The following is a 19,176-nucleotide window of genomic DNA, read 5'->3' on the forward strand; positions in this document are numbered from 1 at the left end:
TCTTCAAAATTTTAGTAACAACAAACTGTAAAATGTTACTAATTTCATACTCGTGACCAAATATTTTATATTTCAATTCGGAGTTCAAAAATACAATTTATCACATTTTTAGGAAAAGCATAACAAAACCAAAATATTTCACTTGATGCGCAGATTTTTTTTAATTTAATATATTGTTTAAAAAATATTTACAGGCATAAACTCGTAGCTATGAGTCACATTTCTTGAAAAGAAAGTTTGCAAACAAACAACCACTATGAAAAGTAGGGATGCTAGCAAAATAAAAAAATCTGGAGTTATCACTACTGCCTTGATCATCATGAAAGTCTTAAAAGGCAAAAATGTTAAAAAGAGTTAGTATCTTCCTAGCACAGTTTATAGAATTAGCAGTATGATCATTCTCTATCTCTCCCATTATAAAAACCCGGACAGGGGTGCGAGTGCTCCGGAGAACGTTTTTGCAGATAGAAACATAGGCGTTATCAGATCTTTTCGCGGGTAGACAAGTCAGATTTCTCTTGGACACGAAACAAATGGAAACCCGCTATTACGAATAATGCACTTGGTAACCATTTCTCAGTGATTGACGATAACAGACTAATCCGCTAAGGCAGAAACAAGTGGGAGGAGCTTTTTGTTCGCACCGAGACCGAAGACCAGAAATTATCTGCGATAAGCTTACTGTCTATAAACTGTGCTTCCTAGCGACAATGAAAGAGACTGTCAAAGCTCATTTATCGTCTTTTCAATCTGTGGAAACAGAATTGTGATATAAACTTGAAGCCATAGGCAGACTATGTTAGGCTTTTTGCTGTGTTCTGTTAAATTTATCCATAATGATATAAATATTTCAGCAACCACAAAAATTCGTAGGCATCAAATACGAATTATGTTACTTAATGCATTAATTTTACAGGTTTTTAGGACCAAACATGATTTTACAACCCCTTGTGGTAGATGACCTAGTGGCATAATATAGGAATCTCCATCTTCTCCAAGGCCATGAAGGCTGAATTATGTTCTAATCCCCAAAACGTCAACTAGAATACTAGCTCTTACACCCCACAAAATTTGACTGAGATACAGTAACCCCTTCAAGTAAATGTACTAATGACGTGCATTAAGGGACACTCCTGCTCTTACCCTCTTAAGGTTGGATTTATTCCAGACACTAATAATCAAATACAAATTTATATCAGTTAATACAATAATTTTACAGGTTTGTAGGACCTAACCTGATTTTACAAGCTCTAGTGGTAGATGACCTAGTAACATAGTTTAGGAACCTTAATCTTTTCCAACCTTAAAAAAGCTAAATTGTCCTGATCCCGAAAACGTGCAACTATGACACTAGCTCTTACACCTCACGAAATTCGACTAAGATCCAGCAACTACTTCTGGTAAATATGCTGATGACATGAATTAAGGGACACTCCTGCTCCTACCGCCTAAAGGTAGGATTTTCTCCATACATGGATAATAATCAGCTCCCATGGACACCCAAGTTACAGCTGTCACAGTAGTTCTTACATCCTATCACGTAGAATTAAGATCCAGCAACCTCCTCTGGTAGATGTGCTCATGAAAAGATCCTAGATAAGGTGTTTACCCTGTTCGTGCAAGGATAACAGGAAAAACTATGTACCGAGTACAGTAGAACTACGTCGCTTCATGTTGATAAATGATACACAAAATTAAGAAAAGTAGTCTTTAAGTTAGAGGTACTAAAAAATTCCTTATTCCAATGATGACTGGTGTCTCCTCCCGAAGTGCAACCAGTGTATACGAATCTATTAGAGGAATATTTATCGCTTTCTAAATAATTTCGAAAAGGTAAGATACATACTTTTTCCTTCTTGGTATGGTAATGAATTATGAGAAGAGTTTTAGTACAAGTTTTGAAACTCCAACAATACACTTTACCAGTGAAATTATATAAAAAAAAGAAAATCAACGCTATATTCCCAAAATAAACTAACAGAATAAAATAATTAAAACAAGGCAACATAGAAACATGTACTTGGAAAAAAAAAGAAAAAAAGAATTATGACCTATACTCCCGAGATAAATAATTAGAAAAAAACAAATAAAGTAATAAATACTGTGACACTAAGCGCTCAGAAAGGATTACATGTCATAAACTAAAAAAAACTTTATTTTTAGTCTACATTTTTCAAATTCAACCCGCCCTATGCCAAGATAAATACATGTAAAATGAAAGGAAATATAGTACTTTTTGGTCGAATTCGACATCAAAAAGATACTGTTCCTTTTCACCCCATGGACACCTGTCTTTGCCAAAAGCACAGCCTCTAAAAATTCCAACAAAATTTTTGTTTTCTGTCGTACGGAAACAAGATGCGAAGCCTATTTGGAGAAACTAAGAGATGTCAATTGTTCCATAATACAACTGAAGAATAACAGTAACGTTGTCAGAGTTTTGTCTCAGCAATTTTTATGCTGAGAAATATATTGTGGGAAATTACAGAGCTAAAATTTACCCGTTCAAATATAGATAATACCCTAGCTATACCCTAGTACAGCACAGTTGAAATCGTTTTCTTTTTTTTGAAAATAAGTTTCTATTTTTTTTTTCTTTAAACAAAACAATTATTAATTCATTAATTCTCGAATAAACTAAGTCAACAAAACTTTTTAAATGTCTAGAAAATATAAAACAAACCATGTCCATTTCAAGATAAAGATGATTGCGTGGAGTAACAAATCAAAAAAAAGTTTTATTATTTTTTGTGTCATTTTGGCGATACAAACAACGCAACTCGAGCTATTACTAAATAGAATTAAAAGAATATGGTTAAAAGTGAACCAGCATCTTCTCAACGCTATTCATATGTTCATAATTTGTCAAATACTAATAATTCTTATCTTGCTATTTGCTCTTCTATGTATATGTACATTTATATACATATATATCGGACATGTGTATACACCTATATAGAAATTCGAGGTTTAATAGAAATTTAAATAAAATTGAGAATTTTGAATATGCATATTTATATACACATAATATATATATATATATATACGAGTACATATATATATACATATATGTATATCATATATATATATATATATATATATATATGTATATATATATATATATATATATATATATATATATATATATATATTTATATATATATATATATATATATATATATATATATATATATATATGTATATGTATATCATCGTTAATATCCATCGTATGAACAGTTCGTTAAAAACAAGGGGAGAGAAAATGAAGAAAAATAAAGCTAACACAGTGAATGTAACATTAAAAGGAAAGATCAGCAACAATATAAATAGGAAAACGACACAAGCAGAGTCATTGACAAGTTAGAAGGAAAAATCCAGTAAAAGGACAACTCTGATCTCCTCGTACCAAATTAGAGATGAACCATCCCATTTCTGGGATACTGGATCCCACCATGTCGTCAATTGTTAAAAGACAAAAGCCTAAAATGAAACACCAAAGATGCTTAAAACTAAGTTGGATAATTTAAAGAGATCCTGTCATTAACGCAGTATGCAGCCAAGATACTGAGTAAAAAACAAACCCAATCAAGTACAGTTAATTGTACTGGAACCCAGGGCTTCCCAACAGGAGTACTAGAACATGCGATGAGAGGGAAGAGGTCCACAATGCCTTTGTCTACATAAATATAATACAAAATAGATAAAAGAAAGCTTTATGAAAAGCAAGTTCCATAGCTTGCACTTTAGCCCATAGGAAAAAAAATTTGACTTATTTTTACCTGTCCACATACACAGTAATAAAAGACCGAAAATATTTTTCTTCGCCCCTCCTGTCTTTTTACTAAATAACCTGTCCTATTTCAGTATCAAGAACGTAATTTACTATGGGGCAGGGGGGCAACTTCCCCCTCCAGATACAAGTTTAACCCCCTCAGACCTTAGTTTGCCCCTCCCCAGGTTGAAATTTAGTTTCTGCAAAAAAACTTGTCAAAACTAAGATAAACCTGCATACTTCAAGTATCCAGAGAAACAGGTCAGTTTTCTTTAGTATATCTTTGCCTTTGTGGTAATATTGGGATCATTTTTCAGTTTTCACTGTCCTTTTCATTTGATATGGGAAAATTGGCTCCAACTTTGTCCCCCCCCCCCCATGGTTTTGACGAAATTACTCCGCCGTTCAATATGATTAATTATGCAGGAGCATACATAACGTAAAACATGCAGGATTGTAAGAGATGGAAAAAAAATACGAAAGTAGATATTGAACAAAAAGTAATAATACCGATTAATTGTAAATCAACGAGAAAAAAAAGCCTGGTAAATAAGCATAACAGAAAAAAGTAATAGTTTGTATCACTCAGCTGGATATGGTAACTAGAGCCTTTAGAGTTGACAGTAAACGGGCGAATGTCATTTAAATATTAAAAATTTCACCAATTAATTCTTGTCAGTATAATTCAACCACCCTTAAAATAATCGTCATTAAAAATGAATCGATATAAAACACATTTTAACACTAATTTAGCTGTTCTAACGTTTGTCACCGAATATCAAATATCCAATTTCGCTATTCTGGAACAAAATTGCCGAATCACTGAAAGACTTGCAAACTTGGCAACTCTGCTGTTTAAAAAATTATTCTATATCATCAGCATACTCTGTCTTCGTTTTGAACTGCTACCAACACCCGACTTTACACCGGGATCTTTTGACAACTGAATTCCAGGACATGTGAATATGGACACAGCTGGAATAAAAATTTTAATTGTTTCAATAGTTTGATTTTATTGGTTGAATTCACCTGGCAATATCTTGGTAAAGTCAAATAACAGAACTTTGTCTTAAAAAATGAAATACAATTAGGATATGTTAAAAAGTTACAGATGAAAAGAAAAAATAAAGAAGAGTAACTAGAAAGCAAGGAAGTAAACAAGAAAGTAAAAAAAAGTAAAGAAAAAAGAAAAGTAAAAAAGAAGAAGAAAGTAAATAAGAGTGATTTTGCTTAATTTAAAGCCTATTGAAAGAAAAATGGCGGTAGGCTAACAGTTTTCAGAAATCGAATCGATGAAGAAAGATTAAAAATGTGAGATTTCGAGATTGACTTATCCAGAATTATTTCCTCGAATTCTAGGGGTTATACATAACTTTCAATCTCAGGTCCATGTTCTGACAAGACCAGAAATTAAAAGATCCCTATGAAGTTTACTTTTGAGCTAGGACAATTTTGTTTAGCTTTCCGTTTATGCTTTTTAGAAGATTTGAAATAAAAAACTCCATTTATTCTGGAAAATTACTGGAAACTTAACATACTCAAGGGGAACAATTTCTGCCGTCTCACTATCCCCACCCCACGAAGAAGTTTTAAATCTCCGTCATTACATATATTGGCATGCTAACTCGTCTTCGTCATTTCTTTCCTAAAGCTATTCTAAAATCTATTTATTATTCTTTCGTCCACCCATTTTTTCTCTATTGCATTTCGGTTTGGGCATCTACCTTTTCGTCTGTTTTCAAATCTCTCCAAATACTTCAGAATAAAGCAATGAGGATTATTTTTAATGTTGATTGCAGAACTTCAGTTAGACACCTATATGGGAGACTTCAGGAATTTTCTCTTTGGACCAACTTCATTTAATTTCTATCTCTAGTATTTGTCACGATTATCAATATAGTAATTTACCTGTAAATTTCTCCGGTATTTTTCCAAATAATTCTCAATTTCATATCCTGTTAGGGCTGTCTGGACAAGAATTAATCCAATATTTCACGTGTCTATGCCCCATTGTTTGCTATTGACCAATAAATTAGTTCGGAATGAAGATGGGAGTCCCTACAGCCTAGGTATGATATACTATAAGACACATTTTTCCCACTAAAAGTATCATTGAGACGAGAATAGATGAGATAAAACTGCCACATAGATAGATAGACGAGAAGAGATAAAAATGCCACAGTATGCACGTTTTTCACAGAAGACTGAGGTATATTATAAATCAATAGCATAAATATTACTCTAAAAGCTTTTAATCAATTTCAGAAACCTTGTAAAACACCTTTCGAAAGGTTGTAAAACTCTTTTGTTTGTAAAACAAAGAGATCTTTCGTTACATACTATTGAGCTAAAATATTAATGGAGGAATATTTCTTTTTTCTTTTCAGTGTTACATCCTTTCAGAACTGTCGTAAGGTGAATAACTGATCAGTCTCTAGCATTAAGTAACGATCACTAGATTTTCTCCTCGTCCGGATTTTCTTATGTCCCCAGCTGGATTGCTAAAAAGCTCAATTTTCCTAGGCACGATTCAGAAATATCGTTGTGATTTTCTGGTGTCTCCAGCTATATTGCTAAAAAGCCCAATTTTTGGCATCCCTTTATCCATAGGGAACCTATCATCTTTCATCCGTAACATGACCTAGCCAATTCAGCCCTTCTCCAGTCATGACTCTAGACAGTGAAATCGAACCACACTTTCCTTACACAGTCCCACTTTCTACACTTCAGCCCTAAGATGATAGACAATTATGAAGAAGTGAAAATAATCATTTTTATACAACTCTGAAAAAGCTAAGCCAGCTTTGCCTCTCACAGAGACTACCTATCCTAGCTTTACTCTAATTAGGCTTTCAAGTCTTTGATCACTTTGATAAAATTTTTCCACTTGGACCGGACTCCTACAACAATTCCAAAATGCAGCTCTGTAAAACATCTAACAAGTCTTCTCCAACTTTACGAAGCATCAGCGTTTCAAATCCACTCTTGAAAACTGTCCTTACAATGATCTCCAATATCCTAATATCATCTAATTATCCCTCCAGTTTTTTTCTGCTAAAACCCTGTGCCTTGGCTATTCTAAATTTTTGAATCTTCACTACTGCCACCTTCCTTACTAATAATGCTATCGAGGTAAGTAAACTTACAACTCTGTTAATATTATGGGTAGCAAGCAGCGACGGTTTTCAAACCTACTAAACCTTTGACACAAAATTTCTAAACAACAAGATTTCTTGGTAAAAAAAAAGAAAAAAAAAATCCCTGTACTGCTGCCAAGCATTATTCTAGGATTTACCTAATTATAGAAATACTTACTATCGGGTAATTTATGTACATTTGGTCCCAAGGACTTAAAATAGCTATGTTTAATTGCATCACAGGCTGAAATCCTCCTCCTTGCCTCGTACCATAGGAACTGATGAAGTATATCACTTCCGTCGGCCTCTAAACGTGGAACTCGACGGCTTAACGGTTCAGGTTTGTTTGAGTTTGGTCCGTGCTGCCTAGAAAAATTAATCGCAACTATGTTATTTATCTTCGAACTAATAAAACTTATAGGACACAGTGCCTTTAGGAAATTTCACCGTTTTGGCACTCTTCAAACATATGTCATTAAGTCTGTCAATCTAGGTTTGAGACAGCTGCTTTCTGAGTTCTACGATTTAAACCCTCTCGGTAAGGGACGCTCCAGACTGAATGGCCTGGCCAACTGTATAAAGGTGTTCTTAGCGAACAATATAAAACTATAACGATAAAGATAAATGTAAAGCTTTCATTTTATATTTGAACGAAAAATATAAAATATAAAAAATAATAAAAAAGATAAAATAATATAACACAAAATAAAATATAAATAAAGCTAATAAAAAATATATATATCTATAAATGTCATTGTAACATAAACATCCCATGGGGACATCCTTTAATGTATTTTTTGTAGAATTTCAGTTTTCCACTCCCACGTTTACTGCGTATCGAACCCCTTCTCTTAGGCTTAAGTTTAAACAATAAATACTATGGGAGTACCTTTTGGTGGAATTGTAGTTAAAGATCAAAAACCTATCCAAATGGCTGAAAGGAAAACTTTCCATTAAATCAGAGCAAAAATGATCCATAGCACACACAAATATACAACAAACTGTTTGTTAATTTTATTGGGTAGTGTGGAACTGCATTCCATTTAGACCCCGGCACCGCACCGGCGGATCGACCGAACGCCGCCGACGAGAGGCCCGGACAACCACCGTCGAAGTGTCGCAACTCCGTCGGCGCACCGTGGGCGCGCCATCGCCGGCAGAGGCGGCGGCGTTTGGTCGACTTTAAATTAATTTTGCGGCAATTCTTTACCGCGTCAACCGCAAAGTCGGAGCTTTTCCATCTCATGTGGTTTAGTATTTCCATTTTCCTGATTAGAAATCAAGCAGGGCTTGCACTATCCCTGAATTTTCGGGTATTTCCCCGAAAATCTATGCATCATCCCCCGAAAAAAAATTTGGCTCCCCGAATCCCCAAAAATCTCGCAATCACCGTGCCACCCCTAGCGATTTATTACCAGTGACTTTCCCCACCAAATATTACTTTGTATACCATAATTGTTCACTACTCTCTTGTTCTTTAAATTTTGTCTCTTTTGTTACTTTGCATAAGCACCAGACAGCTGCAACATACAGTTGTAAATATTGCAATAAACACAGTTCTTCATATGCTGACAGAAAAAGTATCGTCTTTGTGAAATGAGTTTAAATCATTTCGAATGCAGTTTCCCAATCACTATTTCTTACATCATTCGTAGTCAAGAATTTTATTTTCAAGTTGAATAGAATTATAGAACGCATTCACTACTATACAGCTTTAGCCTTCAGTTGGATTTTGAAATTGAAAGCCAACAGATTGTTTCTACAGCTGAATTGTAAGTTAGCAGATTTTTTCGATTTTTTTTTTGCTGTTTTTAGATAAGATTTTCTTAATGTTTAATACTCAATTGTTGAACACCTGATAGAAAATACAATCTTCTTTCTGAAACATTTTCATCCCCCCCCCCCCCAGAAAGAAAAACCTCCTATTGAGACAAAATTTAGCTATAGAATAAGTTATGTTCAGACGGTATCCAGAGGGGGGGGGGGGTAGGGAGGTATTACATTCAAATGATAATATCTTGAAATTACTTTATTGGAAGCAGGGATGCCAAAAAAATATTTTTTTTTAATTTAAAGCAGAGACGGCATCCTATCAAGGTGGTATCTAGAGCGGGGGAGTAGTGAGCTATCATATTTAAATGATAATACCTTTATTTTTTTTTGAAAGCAGGGATGCCAATAAGTTGATTAATTTTTTTTTTGTTTAAAGCAGAGAACGTATCCTATCAAGATGGTATCCAGAGGGGGGGGGACATAGGGAGTTATTATATTTAAGTGACAGTACCTTGATTTTTTTTTATTGAAAGCAGGGATGCCAAAAATTTGAAAATTTGACAAAAATTAACAAGATTTTCGTGAGTAATACTTGATACAGCACTTGCATAGTTTTATCGTCCAAAGGGAAAGGGACATATGCGTTCAACCCGTTTTTTTCCTTATTGATGAAACGGGTTTACTTTGAAAATATTCATTCATAAATACCAGGCAATTTCACACTAAAACGAATTGGTGTGACGAAAGCGATATCGACATCCCCACCTAACGTTGCGCTCGAATGACAATGGCGCCCTTGGTCCAGTGCCCAAGTCAGAGGCAACGCTGTAGCGTTGCCTATAGTAAAGGCCATACGGCTCCAAAGTTTTATTATTTTTTTTTTTTTCCCAGAGGCACTTCATATGGAAGGGGTCGTCGTAGAAGCTTCAAAGGGCTCATTCAATTAGAAATCGAGAGTTCTAGTACTATCTTTATTATTAGAGAATGTTTGGTGGACAACTAGCCCCTCCCCCCATGACCACCATTCTCACAAAGAAAATCAGCAAAAATTTTGAGATAGCAATTTGGCTTAACATAGCTGATTTTCAGATTAAAAAAATATTATTGAGGAGGATACTCCCCCACAACCCTCAGGGAAAGGGTTTGAAGTTATGCCCTAGGGGCGTATAAGGTTTTTATAGACGGCGTTGTCGTGGAAACTTCAACACAGACTCACTCGATTGGAAATTAAAGGGTTAGTGCCCTTTTTGATAGTCGAAAATGATTGGAGTGTAACTAGCCCCCCTCCCCCCCCACGTCGGTCATTTCCCCAAACACATCCAATCAAAATTTTTAGATAGCCATTTTGTTCAGCGTAATTGATTTCCAGATAGAAAATATATTTTTGAGGAGGACACTCCCCCACAACCCTCAGGGCAAGGGTTTTAAGTTATGCCCTGGGGGCATATAAGGTTTTTATAGGTGTTGTTGTAGAAACATCAAAACAGGCTCATTCGAATGGTAATTAAAGAGCCAGTGCCTTTTTTAATAGTCGAAAGCGATTGGAGTGCAACCCCTCCCCCCCCCCCCGACGCCCATCATTTCCCACATCCAATACAAATTTTGAGATAGCCATTTTGTTCAGTGTAGTTGATTTCCTGATAAAAAATATGTTGTTGGGGAGGACACTCCCCCACAACCTTCAGGGCAAGGGTTTTAAGATATGACCTGGGGGCATATAAGGTTTTTATATAAGGCGTTGTAGTAGAAACTTCAAAACAGGCTAATTCGTTTTGAAATTAAAAGGGATTGTACCCTTTTATATAGTCGACTGTGATTTGAGGGCAAATAGCCCCCTCTCCCCTCCCCACACATCATTCTCCCAAACATATCCAATTAAAATTTTGAGATATTCATTTCGTTCAGCGTAGTTGATTTACAGATAGAAAATATCTTTTTGAGGAGGACACTCCCCCAGAACCCTCAGGGCAAGGGAAGTTATGCCCTGGGGGCATATAAGTTTTTTTATAGAAGGCGGTGTCTTAGATACTTCAAAAAAGGCTCATTCGATTGGAAATTCAAAGGACTAGTGTCCTTTTTAATAGTCGAAAGTGGTTGAAGGGTAACTAACCCCCATCTCACGTCCACCGTTCATCCAAACACATCCAATTAATATTTTAAGACAGCTATGGTATTCAGCTTAGTCTTAAAGTATGGACATTTGGTTCTTGGGGATGACAAATCCCCCACAGCCCTCAGGGCAAGAGCTGTAATTTAAGGATTCTCCGAATCCTTCCCATTATTTCTTATGGAAGGGATGCTCGTATAAACTTTGGAGAGGTATAAACTTTAGGCTTCTGCAGTGAGGCGATACCCAAACTCTTGTTTGTAGTTATTTTTATTCGATTCAAAATTGATTTGCATATTCAATTTAAGTTTCCCTTGTTTGTTGATTTATTTATTCATTTGGACTAATATATATTGTATGTTTTTTCGTATCGATTGTTATTTAATTACAGTTCAATTTAAACTTCAGTTATGCTTTAATAGCAAACTATTTGTTTTCATCTGAAGACTTATTTTCTTGTTCAATCTAAGAGTTATTTGGTTTCAGATACAAATACTTAATTATAATATTGCTTGCTGCATGTATTTGTCTATGATTGTTTATTTAATTTCTTTTAGTTTTGGGTTTCATTTATTATTTAATAGTACTTTCTGGTCGTTTTGATTTTTATTTTTAAAAGGTATTTTTATATCATGAGCTTAATTTTAAAATTTCCTTTACTTTTCTTTGAAAAACTTATTTTTCGGAAAGTTTTTTTTTAATTAATTACATTAAAAGGCCAGGTCATAATAAAATCTTTCAATTTGGGAGGTTCAAGGAGGAGTCTTTGACAGTCTTATGACCTCAGGGTACTAGATGTTGCAACGTTTTTACGTATCTACAGTGGTTCAAAAAATTCGATCACCCCACAAATGATTATCAAAAATATGCACAAATATAACAAATGTAACATTTGGAATATTATCACACTTTTTTCAAAGCATTGAAGAAAAGCAAAAAAGGATAAATACCCCTAACTATGCTTGAAAGCTATTTTAAAAAGAAACTCTTTGGAGATTTCCATGGATATGACCATAGCAGAAGCTTTGAGCCTGGGTGGGGATCAAAGAGGAGTCTTTGAGTATTTTGACCACATGTGACTTATTGTTGCGACTTTCTTAAATTTGGTAACTTTTGTGAGCATTTGGAAATCAAAGCTTAAACTCAATAACTGATACTAAGTGTCCTAATATTTTGCTAGGATTAAAAGTGACGAACTAGGATGAAAATCTCAACATCTTCCCGGAGCTACTTCAGTCTGCATATTGTTTCATTTAATTACATTTAAATCGGATGAGCTTTTCATTTTTTACCTAAGAAAATAGCTGGCACTTCATTTTTCTTCATACTGAAGAAACCATTAAGTGTTTTTTATTTCATTGTAATTGAAGTTTTCTCATGTGAAGTGTTCATCATGTATTTTTCTATTTGATAAATTCACTCCTTTTAGATGCAGTTTATAATTTGACTGATATTAGGTATTTACGAGTTTATAATTTGGAATGAATTCCCAAAAGAAAAAATGAATAATATCCAAAAGAGCAGCCAAAAGCAATAAAAAGTAACAGTTCAGCCTTAGCCTACATGACATATTCTATAAAGAAGCCAACAAAACTTTAAAATGCATTTTTTTAGATTGTTATTAAAAACCAGTTTTTAATACAAGAAGGCTTTTTAGGAATCCAAAAGAGCAAAAAAAACAATCAATATCAATGTCGCCCATTTCAACTATTTAAAAGGTGACAAAACAGATAAAAGCAAAGGGCATTATGAAAAAATTAAGCTTCTAAGTTCAAAGTTTTTACCCAGACAACTGACGAATTTTGTGATACGGTATCTGAAGTTTTGTATGCAGTAATGCTTGATGAAAGAAAAACTACTAATTTTGATAATTATTTATGCCAAGAATACATAGCTAATAGATATTTCAACTACTCGTATTATGCAAGGGTTCTGAAACGCCACAGCCATTTCGTCTCTACCAGATTTCTGCTTCTCTTGACGAATAACAGAGAAGACCAGTTTCCAGCCATTGACTTGTGAATTTTTTAACCCATGAATAGGCTCAAATCTGTTGTAGATTTAAGCTGTGATTTGAGAAAGCCTGATGAACACATTAATGTTTGCGATCAACATTGATCGCGCCGGCGGCATGCCACCAACACCGTACCGGCGGTACGGCGCACTGTTTTGGCCCCGCCACCACCGGTGTTTCCTCATCGACGTGGCGTCGGGGTCTAATTCCATTCATTACAAGAGCGTGGTACCATTCAGACTAAAAAGATTCGTCTAGTTTCAGACGCCCGCTGAAACTAGTTTCAGCGGGTTCGAAGTTTCAATCCCGTGTTTGATGCACTAGGTACATTGATGCATAACGCTTGATGCATCAGACGAGAACAACCCGTGTTCGAAGACGGGTTGTTCACGGCTCAGCAGGTTCGAACACTATATAGAGCATATTACTGGATCAAATTTCTCACCCTCTCGGCCAGCTCAGTTTTAGGGGATGCCCGAAGTGGTTTTGGCAGTTTTATCTAGATTTATACAGGTTCTCTCCACTCCCATATTTCAGAAAGTGTTCCAGCCACTTTTAAAATTCTACTCTTCAAGTACAATGTATACATTCAAACGGATACATTAAACTGTACTCGATTTTCTTCAAGCCTTTCTTGTGAAACGGTGGTAAATAATGAATGAATAAAGGAGATATCACATACAGAATGTTCAGGGTTTGTTTTTGGCTCACACTCCACATAACAACAACGTCATCTTCCTCTTTCTCAAATGTCAAATTGAAACAATGGCCAGCATAAGGAGCATAAATTCAAGTTTTATAGTTTAACCTGACTGAAAATAAATTTCTATAATTGCTACAATAAGAACTTAGTAGAGAATGATCTAGGTCAATGGTTCCCAACCCATTTCCGACCATACCCCACCTAGGTATTTCGAAAACCCTGGTGCCCCCCTCGTGACATTTAAGTTTTGTTATTCAAAATTGTACGTGTAAGGAAGCTTAATAAGCCATTAGCTTCGTATCTTTTTTTGGGTCGTCATCTAGGCATAATTTATGCTAATTAAAAATAGGTATTTCTAAAACCCTGGTGCCCCCCCCCCCTCGTGATATCTAAGTTTTGTTATTCCAAATTTTAAGTGTAAGGAAGCTTAATAAGCCATTAGCTTCGTATCTTTTTTTGGGTCGTCATCTAGGCATAATTTATGCTAATTAAAAATAAGTATTTCTAAAACCCTGGTGCCTCCCCCCTCGTGATATTTAAGTTTTGTTATTCCAAATTTTAAGTGTAAGGAAGCTTAATAAGCCATTAGCTTCGTATCTTTTTGTGGGTCGTCATCTAGGCATAATTTATGCTAATGAAAAATATTGTCTGAATATAAACATCTTTTATACAATGTATAACGTTATTGCAATGCTATTATGTATCTTTATGCTCTTTAAGTGCATTTGAATTTGACGTCATTTACATGCAAAAAAATTTCTTTTTTCAAAATTAAGAGTCTAAAGTAGTCAGCCGAAGGGTGCACGTCCTGCCAATGACCCACCAAAATATTGCCGTGCCACACCGGTGGGGCCCGTGCCCCACGTTGGGTATCACGGATCTAGATCAAGACGAAAAAAAAGAGGAGATATTGAAATAGAGGCTTCAGCACTCGAGCCCTTTCTGTGTAGCGTTTGTGAGTTTTCCTCATCCTTTTATGTTATTTCTTAGCATGTTTTAACATGTTTGGAGTATTCTTTTTTTTTCGTTGATAAAGGTTTTCGAACGTGAAGCTGAAATAATCGGACTTTTAGAGCTCTACTAGCATTCGTATTCAATTTTCTTTTTTTCAAAGTACCCTGTCTTAGTTAAAAATTTTACCCTACTTAGGGTTATAAGTTTGTAATACTACGATAAACTGCTTTATCAATAGATAGGAGGCATTACAACACCAAGCCAAAACGATACTGGTTAATAATATTACTGTGCAACTTATTACTCCATACTTCTGATGTAAAAGGAAATCTATATTATTAAGACACAGTAACAGCTATTGAAATGTTCTGATAATTGCATAGATTAAAAAATGACTGCACCAACAAAATATGCGAAGTTTCAGTTAAAAGGGTGCATCGGCGCATAGCAAAATTAGAACCTGATCTACTTTGACACTGAGCACTTTAAATAACAATGCGCGTATAAGGGTTTTAAGTTCTGTACTTACAGCTTGGCACCATTTCCTACAATGCAATTGATTTTCCTTCCTATTCATTTATACTGTTCAAAGATATTGCCTTTGTGATGCCCCTACCGCCAAATGATAATAATAATAATAATAATAATAGAAGGAGTTGAGACAGCTAACTGATTTTAGAAATCACTATAGAATCGGCTAGCCTAATTTTAAAAGTAGTAAGAAAAGCACAAATGAAAGTAATAGGAGCTAAAGCCGAAAGTCAAGTAAATACAAGTTGCTTCAAAAATGACAGCTTATACAGTCTAAATGAAGCACATGGTTGGTACGAAGAATGCTAATGTCTCGAGGGCAGGCAACTACACAGGCTTTTCTTTTTTTTTGGGGGGGGGGGAGGGGACAATAAAATAAACTCTTTATTGATAATTCATATAACAAGCACCCAGAAATACGGGAAAATTTAGAAGAGTACGTCCTGATCAAAGACTAGAGAGCATATACAAATGTTATCAACTGAGTAACAGAGGTTTTCGGTGGTGACGGATTAAATAGACACACGAGCAAATTATCGTTCCCAAAATTTTGAATTGTCTAGAAGGAATAACATGCTTTAGATAGTTAATTTTTTGCTATGAGGCTATTGAATCTTCCTCTAAATTCGTCCAAAAATGCACTTGTGAACTTTGGGTAGTTTTTGAAAAATAGAATTTTTGTATCTGAGACATTCGAACTGAGTTGTAATCAGACACTAATAGAATCGGCGTTCTAGCCAGTGTTTTAACAAAACCCAGATGAGGACTCATTGGAGCACAGTAGATAATTCCCAGAAAACAATTTCTAGTAATCTTTTATTTTGGTAAACGACGAGACGTAGGATATAAGTTTAAAATAAACCTTAACGGATTAAGCTTAGAATAATAAGCCTATTTGCATCCTCATATTTAAGCGCCAACAAAGAGCTATTTTATTAGTCATTTGGGAAGAGACCACACTCTTCGAAATAGTTCAAAAAAATGTATTACGTCCTCTCCATCCCCAGAAAAAAAAAAGATTTGGCTTAGAAACTTGAACTTTTCAGACATGTCTAATTATAAAAAATTCTCATTTTGGCTCATATTTCACAATAGAATAGATAATATTAGATTAAAAACCAAACATTCAAGTGGAACCGAAAAAAATTAAGTAGTTTATTAAGCTTCAATCCAATTAATCTCCTCGCAGAAACTAAAACCAGTTTCCATATAAATACAACATTAATTCATAATTTTAACATGTCTAAATTGAAAACATTTTTTTAACTACATTTTATAACTGAGACTCAGATGCTAAGCCCAAATATGTCCACTGTTTTTTTTTTCTTTTTATTCCGTTGACCTCTAAGTACCTACTCTAATTGTTTAAGTTCATGATAACATTCCTTTAACCAATAAGGGCTAAAAAAGAACGACAAATGACACATTTTGGCTATCAAATAATAAATAAAGTTACATTAAGTATCTACAAATCTTAGACACTTTCACTACTAGGAGATCGGCGCACTCATTAAAACAGCAAAACAAAACGGCGTAAACAGCGCACTACAGCAAAGGCGCAAACGGCGCACTACATCAAAACAACAAAACGGCGCACTACATCAAAACAGCAAAACAAAACGGCACAAACGGCGCACTACATCAAAACAAAACGGCGCAAACAGCGCACTACATTAAAACAGCAAAACAAAACGGCGGAAACGACGCACTACATCAAAACAAAACGGGTCTTCTTATTGAATCCCCTTTATTGTACGTTTCAAAAACTTGATGGATTTGATCTCTGAAAGTAACAATGAACAGAAGGATATTTTTACAAGTTGAAAGAAAAACTCGTCAATCTAACTGCACAGACAGAAATTGATCCATTCGTCTTAAGGCAGCACTATATAGAAGAACTACAGCCTAGAGAATTTAAATCAAAGAAGAAAAAATAAACTAATTCATATAACGCTTCATACCTATAGGCTTCTCTATCACAATTTCCAGGCCAATGATAGTCGGACGGTTCTCCTAATACTTTAAAAATCAGTTGCAACTCTTCATCAACCGTTCCACCAGGAAATAATGGGCGGCCTGTACTCATCTCATAGAAAATACACCCAACACCCCTGTAAAAAAATTCAATTTTTAAGGATAAATCCTTAGTCAAATACGATTAGAGGATATCAAAATAGAATATTACATTAGACCAAATAAAATTGAACGATATTATTAGCTCCATATTAATAACAATCGCAGTGGTACTTATGTTTTTTTTTGTTTTTTTTCTTTGACTACGATATTTTGCTTTATCAAACAAACCAAGATGATTATACTTGGCTTAACCTAAAAGACTGGGTATCTTTGCACTCAAATGCTCAGAACTTAAATTTACAAAAAAAAAAAAAAAAAAAAAAAAAATGCAGTCTAAAAAGCTGAAAATTAATTATAAAAAGTATTTTTTAAGCTCACAAAATTATATTTCAAGTATTCTACTTTAAGCAAAGCCTGGTTATGTAGTGTTCCATTGAAGAAAAGACTAAATTTTCTCAGATGTGTATTCTATCGTTTCCATCACTTCCTACTAGAAATTGTATTTTTAATTAATTTAAGTTAGGGTTAGAGCAACATAAGCACTCATCACCGCTGAAAACAAAACAAAAAAAAACAACAAAAACCAACGTTCCAAGATTGAAAAAAGACACAAATTGAGAAAACACGAGAAGAGAGAAAGTGAAGGAGGGAGAGCAAAAGGTAAGCAAATCAACAGTAATATGAACGTACCACATATCAATAGGCGAAGAATAGGTTGTAGATCCTACAAGAACATCTGGTGGTCGATACCAAAGAGTTACTACTTCATTAGAATATGTCCTAGTTGGCACTGATTTAGCACGAGCCAAGCCAAAATCTGCCAGCTTTAAAGAAAGATATTTATTGCATACTAAATAGTTTGTAAAAAACGAAAAAACTTAGTCATTCTCCTTATTTAGGCATAATTTTTCATAGAAAGACTGAGCGCGGAGAATATGTTTTCAAAATAGGCATCAAGTAATACATTTTCAACCACTACGGCCCAGGTGTAGCAGCTAAGTAACAGAAAATTAGCCGTAATAAACTCGGGCACAGGTCAAGATTTAATTTCACCATATATTCCTAAGTCTTTAAGAGGCTGAATCTTGAAGGGGGACCATAAGATTTTTGGGTTGATGAAGAGAGGTTAATATCTACACACAGTGGGTTGTAGTGGTGCTTGTTAGTCGTAATCAGAAAAGGAAAATTGTTCACCATTTTAATTTTTGAAGAGGAATAAGAGTTATCATGCCCTCTCCCCTCTATCATCCCCCTTCATGCATATATGGACAAGAAAGTTAAATCTTTATTAAGATTTAATTCGTTTTCAAACGTTTACACATCACACATTTATGGGGCCTAATGAATTAATGAACGCTATGCAACCATTGACTGACGGTTAGATCAAGGTTATGCCATTAGGCAGGGGGGGGTTACGGTTACCCTTTTCATCAGTCATTGTAGATATTATAAAACAAATTAGTATTTTACTTATTGAAATGTATTTTTTGATAAAACAAAATGACAAAAAATTAAGAATTCGCCAGTTTAGGACATATTTTTGTGAGGGCCTAATTGTTGCAATTTATTGATTTTAAAGTCTTAATTAATATTAAAGGTCAAAACCACTCAAAGATAGGAGAAATCCCCCACCCCAGAGCGAAATTTAGGTCTTAGCCCTCACCCCCAACTTTCAAACAAAATTTTCTAGAAACATTCATAGTAATAAGTGTTATCCTATGTGACACTACTGAGCTGGAATACGATATATAATGTAGCTAACTGAATTTCGAAAAAAAAGAGCAATTCAGCAATTGGCCATTTCAGCCATATGCATAGTCATGACAGCCATTAATTAAAAAGAAAAAAACCTGTGAAGCCATAACTCCTTTTGTTAAATCCTGAAATTTCTTACTTTCCTTGCTTTGATTTTGTAGTTTCACCCAATAGGGCCTCATAGAAGTCAAATAAGGGACAGGTAGATGAGGACTACCTTTAATTTTAATTTTTTTAAATTTATTTTTATATTTTAATTTAAATTTAATTAAAATTAATTTTTTTTAAATTAAAATAAAAATTTTTATTTTTCCGACATCAAGGGGTTCCAACGATCAATAGTAATTTAGGTTC

At 34.6% G+C, this 19,176-nt stretch overlaps 1 protein-coding gene across 2 annotated transcripts in view; it reads right to left on the bottom strand.

Annotated features, from left to right (window-relative positions):
- Window positions 1-3,221: 3,221 nt before the first annotated feature.
- The window catches only part of LOC148948784 (cyclin-dependent kinase 17-like), a 148,473-nt gene continuing 132,518 nt past the window's right edge, over window positions 3,222-19,176 (bottom strand). For both annotated transcript variants that reach the window (XM_089094088.1, XM_089094090.1), the window contains 4 exons: window positions 17,758-17,891; window positions 16,953-17,102; window positions 7,088-7,275; window positions 3,222-4,747 (listed from right to left, as the gene is read on the bottom strand). In XM_089094088.1, coding sequence (XP_088950214.1) covers window positions 4,641-4,747; window positions 7,088-7,275; window positions 16,953-17,102; window positions 17,758-17,891 — 579 coding nt within the window. In that variant the 3' untranslated portion in view covers window positions 3,222-4,640. The remainder of the gene's footprint in view (window positions 4,748-7,087; window positions 7,276-16,952; window positions 17,103-17,757; window positions 17,892-19,176) is intronic.

Source organism: Artemia sp. Qi Xiang Cuo, chromosome 9 (genome assembly GCF_049724085.1).
Source record: "Artemia sp. Qi Xiang Cuo chromosome 9, ASM4972408v1, whole genome shotgun sequence".
Lineage (NCBI taxonomy): Eukaryota > Metazoa > Arthropoda > Branchiopoda > Anostraca > Artemiidae > Artemia > Artemia sp. Qi Xiang Cuo.